At 33.9% G+C, this 13,984-nt stretch overlaps 1 protein-coding gene across 3 annotated transcripts in view; it reads right to left on the reverse strand.

The window, feature by feature from the left end:
• Positions 1-4,320: 4,320 nt before the first annotated feature.
• COPS2 (COP9 signalosome subunit 2) overlaps positions 4,321-13,984 on the reverse strand; it is a 31,876-nt gene continuing 22,212 nt past the window's right edge. For all 3 annotated transcript variants that reach the window (XM_025390823.1, XM_025390824.1, XM_025390825.1), the window contains 7 exons: positions 13,459-13,633; positions 13,050-13,228; positions 12,875-12,927; positions 9,750-9,847; positions 8,530-8,612; positions 7,747-7,805; positions 4,321-7,134 (listed from right to left, as the gene is read on the reverse strand). In XM_025390823.1, the coding sequence (XP_025246608.1) occupies positions 6,990-7,134; positions 7,747-7,805; positions 8,530-8,612; positions 9,750-9,847; positions 12,875-12,927; positions 13,050-13,228; positions 13,459-13,633 (792 nt within the window). In that variant the 3' untranslated portion in view covers positions 4,321-6,989. The remainder of the gene's footprint in view (positions 7,135-7,746; positions 7,806-8,529; positions 8,613-9,749; positions 9,848-12,874; positions 12,928-13,049; positions 13,229-13,458; positions 13,634-13,984) is intronic.

Below are 13,984 nucleotides of genomic sequence, written 5' to 3' on the forward strand. Positions count from 1 at the left end.
ATTGTGCCTAGCACATGGTAGGCACAATAAACACCTGTCTCAACAGATTGAGCGGTTAGAGAAAGGATATAACCCTTTCAGTATTCTAGCATGTGTGAATTCCTTTCTTATCTACCTGTTGGTGGTAAAGACGGTAATAATGACAGTGACTAAGTTTTGTGAACCAACCTTACCTTACCCAAAAAAGTACATTAGTTTATTATCTATATTTAGTCCCCAAATGTTTTGAGACAAGGTCTCACTGTCGCCCAGGCTGGACTGTAGTGGCATGATCATGGCTCACTGCAGTCTCAACCTCTGTGGGCTCAGGTGATCCTCCCACAATAGCTCTGGATAAGCTGGCCCTGCGACCCACACCATCATGCTGGCTAATTTTTCTATTTTTTTTTTTTTGTAGAGAGAGGGTTTTGCCATGTTGCTGGTTTCAAACTCCTGGGCTCAAGCGATCTGCCCGCCTTGGTCTCCCATAGTGCTGGGATTACAGAAGAGAGCCACTTTGGCCACAAAACTTATTTTTTGAGTTAGGTAACTCTTCTTCAGGTGAAGACCACTAACCTACAGGGGTTCATAATCCGAAGCTTAAAATAGGTTTCTGGAAAGAAAGAAAAAAATTCCATTCATTACTCTAAAAATTGAGAGTTGGGAATATAAAACTATTAAGTATCACAAAATAATAACTCAAATGTCAGATGTATATTGCTTATGTAGTTTCTTGCTGGGCGAATACTATCAACATAATACCACCTACCACTGCTGTATGAAATGCAGCTGAAACAGAAGTAGCTAATCTGTTTCACTCCTCTTCTACTCCCACAACTTGGAAGGCCAAAGGATTTGCAATGACAATTTGCAGTGGCATTAGTTTTAGACAGGGTTATACGGCTATTAGTCTGAAAGTTCTTTTGACTTTCAAAAGCTGTTTGATTGCGTTACCACTGTACTTTGAGATTAGGGTGGTCCATTCCACCAGGTGAACGTTACATCTGAGAACACTATTTTTGGATACATAATAAATTCACAAGTGGTTTCTTAGATGTTGCAGTCCTTAAGTTCATTTTAAAGCACCATAACAAGGCTTACAAAGCTTGGGAGAGAACATTTCTTACCCATGTCTTTCCTTGGCTTAATTTCCTGCTTTAAAGTATTTAATTTTATACTGAAGGAATAATTCCTAAGAGACATTTGTTTGCAACATGAATTGTTCCAGGTCAGATAATTAAACAGCTCAGGAGAGACCAGCTCCTTCATGAATGTTTCAGAGCCTAATAAAAAGGTAATCTTAAACATGGAAAATACTAATACCCTTTCAAACCAAACGAACAAGATTTTCAGTACTTTAGAGAAATATTCTTAAAACATTTAACAGCTATTTTAGAGAAGTACACATTTTTGAAGTACTTGATCAAGCATATATATTGTAGTTTAAAGTTACTGTGCTGATCTTGGGCATTGTAACTAATGTAACACAGTAAATACTTAAGTAGATGAAGTACTTTTTATTACCAATAAGGGAATGTACACTTCCAGATAAGTAAAAAAACCCTTGAGTATTTAAGCCTTATAGCATCTTATGACACATCCTGCACATATAATCAGTTCTCAAGTATTAACTGGTGGAACTGACCATTTTAGGCAGACATCCTGTTATATTCCTAATCACCTACTACTTCCTTCCCAACCAGTGTTAGCTCAAGGAATTTGTTACCTTTTACATTAGCTTATGATAAACAAAAGGGAGAAAATTCGTAATGCAACCAATTATGTAACACATTGCAAAACCAATTTTCTATTTTCCATGTCACTGCTCCATTTCTTGAAATATAATTTTTTTCAGTGTTATTTAAAACAGATGCACAAAAATTTATTACTGTAGTAAACAGTAGGGGATAGGCAAACATTTTAAACAGAAATTAGATACTCAATACTTGGCATTAATATGTTGCTAATAAGCATGCCAGAACTTTTGACAACTTCATGGGATGACGCTAGAGATTACTTTTTTCTACTCTCTAAACTCCCATAAAATGGATGTCCAATAAAACAACCTTTAGCAATTAATTTTAAAATGTCCTTACTTCGGAATTAAAAAATTACTCTAGATTATGTAAATTTGGACAGTCTTCCACATGAAACCTAGTCATAACACGCAAGTTACTGGTACAATGGTAATTCTTTTCATGGCATATGACATTTGCCTGTGTCAGAAATAAGTGATATTAAAATGGAAAACTGGAAAATTACTGTGATAAACTGGTGATGAATTCTGTACTCCTACAGTATGTTTCACTTATTACATATGTATACATATGCACACAAAAAAGTTTTGGCCAGCTATTCATGTGGAAATTCTGAGCAAAGCTTATAATTTTGCCAACATGGAACAAAGTTGCCCCCAAATAGTATTTAAGAAATAATTTTTTCTTTTTTCCTGTCACAGGGTTTTAAGTTAGAGTTGGCATATACCTTTGATGCCATAATATTTTTTTTTTTTTTTTTTTTTTGAGACAGAGTCTCGCTGTGCTCCCAGGCTGGAGTGCAGTGGCGTGATCTCGGCTCACTGCAAGCTCCGCCTCCCGCGTTCACGCCATTCTCCCGCCTCAGCCTCCCAAGTAGCTGAGACTACAGGCGCCCGCCACCACGCCCGGCTAGTTTTTTGTATTTTTAGTAGAGACGGGGTTTCACCATGTTAGCCAGGATAGTCTCGATCTCCTGACCTCGTGATCCACCCGCCTCGGCCTCCCAAAGTGCTGGGATTACAGGCTTGAGGCCATAATATTTTTTAACTACTACAGGTAGATATTATTATACGTGACACTAAAAAAGTAAAATTTTAGAGAACCACACACTGGTTGCTTCTGAGACATTACCTAAGATAAATCTCCTTAAAATTCAAAAGCAAGTAAGTGACGCTAAATTTTAGTGTTTTGAGAAACATGTAGAATCACTACTGACAGTTTAAATTTGTGGTGCTTAATATAACACAAATCCTCCAAATGGCATTTAAACTCAAGTTTTAATGGCCCAAGAAGTTACTATAAATTTAATAACCTCGAGTTAAAGAGAACCTCCGATTTGTCTTCGTTATGAAATTTCTGCCAAACTCCTACTTAAAAATGTACCAGGCCAAGCACGGTGACTCATGCCTGTAATCCCAGCACTATGGGAGGCCAAGGTGGTGGATCACCTGGGTCAGGAGTCCGAGACCAGCCTGGCCAACATGGTGAAATCCCATCTCTACTAATCATAGAAAAATTAGCAGGTGCCTGTAATCCCAGCTGCTCGGGAGGTTGAGGCAGGAGAATCGCTTGAACCCAGAAGGTGGAGGTGGCAGTGAGCTGAGATTGCACCATTGCACTCCAGCCTGGGTGACAAGAGCGAAACTGTTTCCAAAGAAAGCAAAAACAAAAACAAAAAAACCGTATCAAACAAATATAAATAGGATGCTGATTTGGCGGGGGACGGGGCGGGGGGACCTAAAACAATGAAAACAGAAAGAAACCCTCCAGAAAAAGAAAAAAGGGGGAAAATTTTAATTGTGGTCACATAAATGAAGACCAAATGCCTTTTGTGTCACATTCTGAAACCTGATACTCCACCTCTTGTTCTGGATAGTGTTCTTAAACACTTTGAAACAAAATAGTTAAATGTCAAATTCCTTTTTATTTTTTGTTATATATTTCAGTTCAAAATGTTTATCTTCCTCAAAATGGTAGAAATATTTAGTCATAAATCCCATACGAAGAATGAAACCCCCAGTTTTACTTGTTTTGTATGCTCAAGCCTCACTTCAACAATGTAAATTAAAAGAGAAATTTTCAGGTTTAAAAGTGACTAAGATAATATTTCAAAAAATCCTTAGTAAATTAATGATTACAGATCTCTGAGCTTCTTAAAAAGAGGTAAAGGGAATCCACTAGGCAAATAATTTTTTGTCTTATGGACTAACTGCTTGACCCATAGATGTAGACTGACACTGACACCACAAAAGTATACATACCTGTGTTTACTGAAGAATTATAAACTGATTAAAAAAGAAAATTTCTCACAAAATTTCTACCATCATGGATATTTTAAATATTAAGAATAAGAGTTTTTCAGTCTAAGACAAACCTAAGTCTTACATAAGGTAACAAACAGTACCACCCACAGTATAGCCCATTTAAAACAGGCCTCACTTAAATATTAGGTTCTCAGTTTTCTTGAAAGATGTATCAGCCTGTAGTTAGAAGGGACTCACGTAATGAGAGCATTACTTAGTACATATATACTCATCTTTAAAAAGAAATCAGTTATGTTACATTAAGATGTGGAGAAAAAGTATTTAATCAACAACTTTAATGTAAGAGCAAGAATGAGTAATGGAAATCCAGCTCTTGTAGTAGACAGCATCTACTTGTGGCAGCCAAAGACTTCTTTGCAGTAACTTTTAGCTAGGTTGAGGGATAAAAAGAAAAATGAGATGAACACATTACAATATGATGTAAACCACTGGTACGGTTTTCACAAAAGTGGAAAAGATTTAATCAGTGAATAAATGCTACAAATTTGCCAATCGATTTTTAACTTCCCCTAAATTTATATTTTGATAAGCAATCTCTAAGATTTCAACTCTACAATATTTGATGCACAAAAACACAGAAAAATGTTTTAAGGGAAGAATAAATTATTTTAAGTTAGTCAGACTGTTAAGATATATTTAAAAACCTGTATTCCAGAACAGAAGTCACAGATGACTAACAGAAAACAAAGAACGCACCTATATCTGGGTAAACAAAGCTATGTAATACACAATTACAATAAATTATTACGGTATAACTTTGGATACTGTTATATATTTAGCCCAGTTTTCCACAGAATAACAAGTGCATGCTTTCTCTCTAGAAAGTGGAAGATGCACTATTGTACAAAGCAAAGATAGCATAGGAGAACTGGGCACTGCAAGAATTGGAGGATAAAGGTTAAATCATTTCATTCAAATCCTTCGAATTCTAATTCCATCAACTCAAAGTTAAGAAGGGCTTTAGTTTTCAAGGGTTATCACATGCATACATATTTGAATACAGGCACAGAAACTCATCATTTTTATTTGGATAACAAAGGGTCTCCAAATTATATTGAAAAATAAATCCTAATTAATATCACTCTTGTAAAAAAAGTTTAGCACACTTTTCACAAATGATTTATGTAAAAGAGAAGAAAATACACATAATTTTATAATATCTTAAACTCTTTTATTCCCTACCATAGACATTTTGTCTTTTGTTTTCTTTCCGTTTTCTAAAATTTCCAACTTGTACCTGTGTTTAATACTGCTTTAGTCTGCTAAAGACATTAACTGATTGCTTTTCTAAATCTAAGGATTATATAGTTTTAGTATAAATATATATCACATATTTTCGTAAAATTTTGACAAAACCGAATAAGCATGCCTTGTTTTAAGTCCATGCTCCTTCCACTGTTTATAAAATCTGATTTAATGATCAAAAAATTCTTGGTTGTCACTCTTCTGTTACAACAATCTTCCTTCTGAACTGCCACCCAGTTTTTACATAGTAACAAGCAATAAAAAAACCAAAGAAATTATGTTAATCTTAGTTCTTCCTTTTGACACTATAAAATAATGTGAACTTTTTAAAAAATGAAACAAATACATCCAAAACTCAATACATTCAAATGAGCTGAGTTCCTTTAAGGTAGTTTGTTACCTTGGAAGGCCACAGTTCATTCTCCTAAGTATACTGCACTGCTCAAAAAACCTTTAAAACTCTTTTGGGATTGCTTTCAAAGACAGTTGTATACTTTCTGCATTACCTCAAAGTTAGGTGGAAGTTTTGGAAACTTTCACTTGGTGCCAAATAATGGTAACTAAAAATAATCAAGCTTCCTAATACTGTATTTTTTAAAACAACGTATAATCATAAAGTTAATAGTGTCTGTGACAAATTAACTTTGAATGCAATTCTAAAAGAGTAAACCCAGCAGGTTTTGGGCAATGGTAGATTGCTGGCATTAGGAAATAACCTTCCAGCATGATCACTATTCAGAGTAACATTCATTTAGCTGTCTATGTTCTGGCATATTTGTTAAAAGTGAACATTCTGAGAGTTAGTATTCTTTTGAAAAGGAATATCACTCTTTAAAAAAAAAAGAATTTTATTCCTTTAAAGCATCACTGTCATAACTATGCAAGTGTTTTGTTAGAAAGTAGTTCTCCTTACTGTATCAATAAAGACTACTTTTAAAAACTTGAAAGCAAATAACCAGCTTATTTGCCCCCAGGCTTTTTAAAATCATTAACTGAAGATAAAATAATTTGAAATTTCGAAGGTACTAAAAAACAAAACAACAACTCCAAATGTAATAAAAACACATCAAGAACCAAACTACAATTTCTGAGCTGCACTGTTTATTTTGCTGCTTGAAACCTAAGTGACAGTATGCCACTATAATTATGGGGTTTCGTCTAAACCTTTACTACACTGCAGGTACAGAAATATACGGACACATTTTTAGAGAATTGACATTTTGCAAAATGCAGCAAACATTTTAATTTATACATGAGAAAAGGAAGTGTTCAAAAGGGTATGCATTTCAAGTTATTGCAGGTTATTTGTGAGAGAATTTCTGCAGGTAAAACATGTTTAAATTTAACCAACAGTAGCGTGTCAGTGTATTTAAAATCATGACAAAAATCTTCTCTCTGGTCATGTTGCCCATGACAAATTACTATGATGTTGTATGTTTAGGGCAAAATGTCAATACAGCATAAATCCCATGGTATTTTGGTTTTCTTCTGGAGATTAAAGCTGTTTTTCTTGGGATAAATGCAGCAGCAAAACACAAACCAGTTGATCAAAAAAGCACTTCTGCCATAACTCCAATAATTTTCAGGACACATCAACCGACAGTAGTTTTGCCATTCCCAGTTCTTTTAAGGATTACATCTCTGCACTGTTGCCTTAAGGACGTCTGTAAAAGCTTGTTCTCTGTTAAGCCAGTTTACTGACTACAGCCTGGTTGAGAGAATTTAGTTGGTTGGTCCATTTATCTAGTGCAGTATATCGTGCACCACCCCTCTTCTGATGATCCAGTTCAAGGAGTTGGTTGACTTGATCAATTCGGCCATGAATAGTGCTAGAAATAAATAAATAAGATGTGTCTACAAAAGATTTTCATCAAGCACAGTTTCTGGACTAATGTTTCATAAAATATAGTTTCAACAAATGCAAAAAAAAAAAAAAAAGCAGCTGCCTACATTAAATGAGTTCAGTGTTAGTTTTAACTTCACTGTTACTCAAACTCCAGATAGAAACCAGATTTCAGATACTTTTCATCAGTTTCACTGAAAGAACCATGAGGCATAGATTTATCCAATTAATCAAAGGCAAATATCACCTGTGAAGCTTTAAGCACTGTACTGTTTTTAAGAAAGATGTAATTTCAAAAATGTTATGTACCACATACCTTATACTTAAAAACATACACAAATACTATTCATTAAATAATTCTTTGGCTGTATATAATAAGAAATTCTTCTGAAAAATCATTTAGAACTTTTTCTGAGATGTGTTTAATATGCCCATTCATCAAAACCCGTCACACATACATATATATCTCTTCTAATAGAAAACCATAATACAAGGGTGCTTTTTATGAATAATCAATAATCCAATTGCTACCTTTGTCACTATTATTCAAAACTTATGGTACCAAACATTTTGTGATAAGAAATAGTAAAGTACTTACTTATCCAATATGCACTGCACCAGCAAGCTCTCCACATCAGCTACATCTATGTTTAACTCCTAAGACAAAAGACTTGTTATATACTAATTAACACTTTAAAGACTTCATAATTTTACATAATCATTCTAATTTTAATTCATTTCTATCACTTAAAGGAAAATTAGTGAAGAGAAGATTTTTAAACATATTACATTATCACTTCAAAATATCTCCAAGAACACAGGTCTGATGAAGACTTAAATTTTTAACTTTCTGAAGTATATTTCTACAACAATTTTATTGTGGTTGAAGTTAATCCTTCATCAATTATACATTTTAGCCACTACTCTCCCCTACAAATTTTCTCTGAGGGTGAAAGTATCTTTAAAAAGAAATTTAGTGATCCCTAATTTCTTTGTTACAATGTTAAGGCTCTTTTCTGTTAACTCAATTTACGCCAAGAAAACAGAAAAATTCACATTAAAAGTAAAGCCCAGTCCCAGCTACTCAGGAGGCTGAGGTAGGAGGACTGCCTGAGGTCAGGAGTTCAAGACTATAGTGTGCCACACTGTGTCTGTGAACAGACATTGTACTCCAGCCTGGGCTATATAGCAAGACCCTGTCTCTTAAAAAATAAATAAAAATAAATAAAAAATTAAAAGTAAAGCCCTTATGTTTAATTTAAAAAATGTATTATTATAATAAAATGTTACCAAGTTAGAGGGACTCATAAATGGAAGACTGGTATACTGCATTTGTAACTATAAATTATAAACACCATTAAAATCCATGAATGTTAAGTACCTTAGAAATAAAAGGAATATGTATTCTTGTGTAAGGCTTAATTAATTTTATAAGCACTTGTGTTCTGATGTTTCGCAAAAGCTCTGAAAGACAAAAAATTAAAGTAACATTTTATTTAAGTTTGTATGATATCTTTATGAATCATTATGTACTCCTAATTATCTTCTCAAAATACATTTTCCTGCTTGGCAAGGATATAAAGTGTTTAGATTTTAAAATACCTGGGTCAATGGATGCACAGTATGATCAACTGCTGTCTATCCCATAACTTCTTGTTCCCACCTCCTTGATTTTGTTGATGTTGACAGTCTACTAAAATATTACCTTGCCTTCTCAATATTACACTACTTTGTCCTCAACAGTTAACATACTTTAAGAAGCTCTGATTTATATCAGCCAGCCAAGTTCCTTGTTTCAGACTCTCTCAAAACCTAGAGTACTATATTTCATATAATGCGTTTCCAATTTCCTCCAGTTTTGTCTTAAAATTTTTTAAAACCAGGTTGAAATTCATGTACAAGTTTCTACATTTTTCTATATCTATAAACTGCAGTATCATTCTAGGTTCATGTAAGAACTTTTCAAATGTCTGTTGATTAAAAGAGAAAGGAAGATGGGGAACAACAGAACATTACTTCTGATGCGTCTGAAATTTAGTTCCAAATGGTCATTTAAAAACCTTCAAATAGCTCCATAATAGGTGGGAAAATTGGAGCTATAAAAGAGGTTCAAGAACAAAGAGATGATTGTAGTCTTTGGTAATTCAACATAACTTGCTAAAAACCTCATTCACTTACTGGTATGAAACCTTCACAATGTTACCTTATCTTTCACAGTACATACATCTGAGCATTATCTATAGCAGGATATTTTCAAAACTTTTGTTGTCAAAAATAAACCCTAAAAATTAACTTTGAACCTAAGCATCAATAATAAACATGCAACAGCATCTATATTAGATTTTTTTAAAAAGGGACAGTTACCTTAAACAAAATGGACATTATATGTAAACTTGACTATATTAATATGAAATTGGCTAATTTCTTTAAACAGCTTCATAATTTTGAGGAATATCCCATCCAATGACAGCATTTAGAAACATATCTATACTTTGCAATAGACAGAAGAAAAACAGCTTAATGCCATGCAGCTTCATTAAGAAGCATTTGTTTGACAGTGGCAAAGGAAGTAATAGAGTCCAGTTGGCAGAAAGAACATACCTTCGATGTGTTCTCTTATGAAAGGATCATCCATGATGTTGCTGTGATTTGTTTTTAGAATCTTTTCAAATTCAGTGATGTCATTATTCTGATAGGCACTAATAGAAAAACAAAAAGTGTAAATTATGTCAAACATGAAGAAGTTATGTATTAAATCAGATAATTCAAAGAGCCTGTTTCTCAATTTTCATATGCAAAAATCTAAATAATGTTATACTTTCTGTCATGGAAATCAGAGTTAAACAAGCATACATATCCTTCTGCCAAAAAAATATAAATTTCCTTTTCATGCTTTCCGTTTTTTAAAAGAAAGATTAAATAAATCTTCTTTTGGGGTTATACACTATATTCATACATAGTTAATTAAAATCACTTCAATATCTTACTTTTGTTAAAAGTTGGCAATAAAACATTTAACGACTATTTAATGTTTGATGTTTCCAAATGAAATTGTGCATTTAATTCCTAATTGTTCATAATGAAAGGAACCGGGTTTCATGTACACTACTACATGAACGGGTGTAGCCGTGTCTTTCAAATAAGAAAGTATATCCTCTGTGTAGGTTATTCAGAAAATGCAGCTTCCTAACTTTTATATTCTAGAAAGCTACCAGCAACTGTCAAAATTTTCAAAAGGAACATTTCTCAAATCTCTCTAACCTTAAAATCCCACTGAGCTATAAAGCAGAGACATCAGTGGCAGATAATTAGTGCCAACTAGGTGTACACACAAAGTCAAGAGTGATGGAATCCCCTGTTGCAGAAGGCCAAAGGCTGATTTATAGTCATAATTCTCTGAGGTATCTAGTATCTCCTCTTGAAATAATTCTGTAAAGCTCTATGGGGATTGCTAAAGGTGCTGAGAAGGAAGAATCCAACCTTCTGGATATGGCACCACTGTCTGCTTTATATGTATCATCAGCTATTCTGCACGCCCTCTGCTAGTGCTTCCATCTGTTGGGTCCCAATGTAACTTCATGTTAGGGGCAGGTGATTCAAGTGCTTCAACAGGAATTATTTTCCTCTAGTCTCCTGGCAACTGACTAGGAAGATAAAATTAGGAAGCATTACTTTCTTACCCACCCCAAATACACTGCTGTAATATACTATATAGGAGGACATATTCAAGCATTGAAAACACTTGCATAAACATTTATATTTGTATACATACGTATTTTAACTGTAAGACATTCTTCCATTTCTTAAGCGGGGTTTTTAAAAAAAAACATCTTACACAAAATTGTGGGACACCATGGGTCACATCATGTGGGTCAAAATTTACCATTAAAATAAATTTTGAGGCCGGGCGCGGTGGCTCAAGCCTGTAATCCCAGCACTTTGGGAGGCCGAGACGGGTGGATCACGAGGTCAGGAGATCGAGACCATCCTGGTGAACATGGTGAAACCCCATCTCTACTAAAAAATACAAAAAATTAGCCGGGCGAGGTGGCGGTGCCTGTAGTCCCAGCTACTCGGGAGGCTGAGGCAGGAGAATGGCGTGAACCCGGGAGGCGGAGCTTGCAGTGAGCTGAGATCCGGCCACTGCAACTCCAGCCCGGGAGACAGAGCGAGACTCCGTCTCAAAAAAAAAAAAAAAATAAATAAATTTTGAGTTCCAATACAGTGGCTTCACTGGAGTAGTTGGATATAATAAATATATAAATATCATTATACATTCTGATGTAAGTCAGATAAAGTTCTGATAAATCAGTCCTTTAACCAATTTTAACGTACTTAGCCAATTTAATTTATATAAAATATAAATGTCTAGGGTAAAGCTTTTCCTCAATATTTCTTTCTAAATTGCTGCTCAGCAATTTAACATTATAAACAACTTTGGTTCTTAGTTAATGTGACCAAATGTGAATGAAATAAACTACCTGAAATAAAGATGAAGTTTTCTTCATCTTTATTAAAAGCATCATAATTAAAAGTAACCTAATTCAACAACCAAATTAAAATAAAGTAGTAAACAATAAAGAAACTGATTTAATGTGGTAACTTAAGGTTTTTAATTCCCAACTGTTCTTAGTCCCTCTAAAAAAAACCCTTTTATTTTTTTTTTGCAGCCAAAATTAAGGTTTAAAAGTTAAATGAGGACATTTTACACAGAAACTTTAATATCATGAAATAAGTTATTTTCTCCAAGTACATACAATTTATATGTAGGTGACCCATAATTTGCAGTCTAATAGTATTTTCTGTTCCATGAAAAAGTACTATAAATAGAACTTCTGGTCACCTAAATTATTTACATATATCTGGAAAAAAAAAAAAAAAAAAAAAAAAAAAGCCCTGCTTTATGTCCCTAACTACATTTTTCCAGCTGTGGTAAAACTCAGCTGTACAACTTAAATAAAAGACCTGAAGAAACTTGGTAAATTTCTTATACTTTTTAAATGAATAAACCCCACAAAAACCCTGGGTTCCATTTATTCTATGCCTGGAGGAAAGTTTCTCTTACTCACTAATTCCTTTTGCAAAAATGGGCCTTTTCTTCTAGGTTTTTTGTTTGGTCTTATCTTCCATAATTTTGTTGAATATTAACTGACTATGGTAGGTTCTTCAGTGGTTAACCATCATTACGAATCATTCAATAAATCTTGGGTTTCTTACCAGTACGACCCTTCTGCCACCCCATACTCCACCTCAGAAAATTATCCATTGTAAACATTTTAAAAAATACTTCCATCTTGTCATTGAGAAAATATATGAGTAAAGAAATACGCTTATGCCGTCTTGTCTTACTGAAAATTCTCGACTCATCTTGGACTAGTTCATAATTTCATTTTGGATTAAGAGAGGTATAGGCAGTACTATTGTGAAATAACATTTTAAGACATCCACAATTTTCCACTGAAAGACGCAGGTGCATGTGTGTGTGCGCAGACAGACAGACACACACACAGATAATAGGAAAACTAAGTAGTGGATACTTTATAAAATCTTGTGGCTACAGAAAACAGCATGTAAATAACTTCAGAAAATAAAAATTCTACAAACTTTTCTAAGAAAATACAAAAGGGCAAATGTTGAATATCAACTGAGTTCTGAAAAGTTTTATCTCTCGCTCCTTTATGAATTGCTTTAAGGAAATTTACCTTAACTGAAATATAAAATCTTACCTTACTAAATTCGTCATTGCTAAAATTTCTGGATCATTTTTGTACGGCTTGGCCTAAACACAGTAAAGAAAAAAATTAACTAAGTATATGTACAAAGAAATAACATTTTAAAAAAAGAAGTAACATTTATTTCCAGATAGCTGATAAGAGAAATTAATAATTAAAACACACGTACCTCCTGTGAGTCAAACGGATTTATTCCCGATTTCATAAGCATATTTGCTAAGACCAAATATTTTAAGCAAGTGGTTCGTCTTGGACTTCCAGATTCATCATAATTCTTGAAGGCTTCAAAAAAATCAGTGTGTGCCTTTTCAAATTCACCTTCTCTCAAGTGCATTTTACCACCACATTCTGTGAAGAATAAGACATGAGAAAATAGGACATTTTCATTCTGTAATAACAAGATTGACCACCTCATAAAGGCCAAATGAAAACTATTTCAGTGCCTCTCAGTTTTTAAATTCTATAACTTGAAGAGTACTGGCCTCAAGGTATACACTGAAGTTCTAAAAAGCAAGAGTTTAATTAAACACTTTGATATCTCCCCACGCCACTGCCCACCCTCTCCAAACCAAACTTGCCTCTGATAACTCCCATAATCAGTGGATGAGGGATGGCAGACTTGATGTGAAGTGACTGTTCATAGAGTGCTTTAAGTTTTTTGTTATTTTTCTGTGCTGTGTACATTTGAATTTCCAAAGCATATATTTCTAATAACTGTGTACCTTTTTTCAGATCATCTTCTCCATCATCAGTCTAGGAAAGCAAATACTTAACTTTAGATAAGAGAGAATTCAGACAGTAATTCTTACTTGCATTAGCCTGGAAATCTTACATTTATAATACTATTTCCATGTGAAAAGGCAACACAAATTTTCATTGGAAGTTACAGTACTAAGAATACCACTTGTAATGGCCAAAAAGAAACTAACACATCCTTTCCACTTTTTAGTTATTAGATAAGGAAAAAGTAGCCAAAGGTTTTTTGTACAGTAGTCCTTCCTTATTCTAAGACCTCCAGTGGATGTCTGAAACTATGTATAGTACTATGTTTTTTCCTATATAGTAAGTCCTCATTCAACACTGTCGATAGGTTCTTGGAAACCA

This window comes from Theropithecus gelada, chromosome 7a (assembly GCF_003255815.1).
Source record: "Theropithecus gelada isolate Dixy chromosome 7a, Tgel_1.0, whole genome shotgun sequence".
NCBI classification, from domain to species: domain Eukaryota; kingdom Metazoa; phylum Chordata; class Mammalia; order Primates; family Cercopithecidae; genus Theropithecus; species Theropithecus gelada.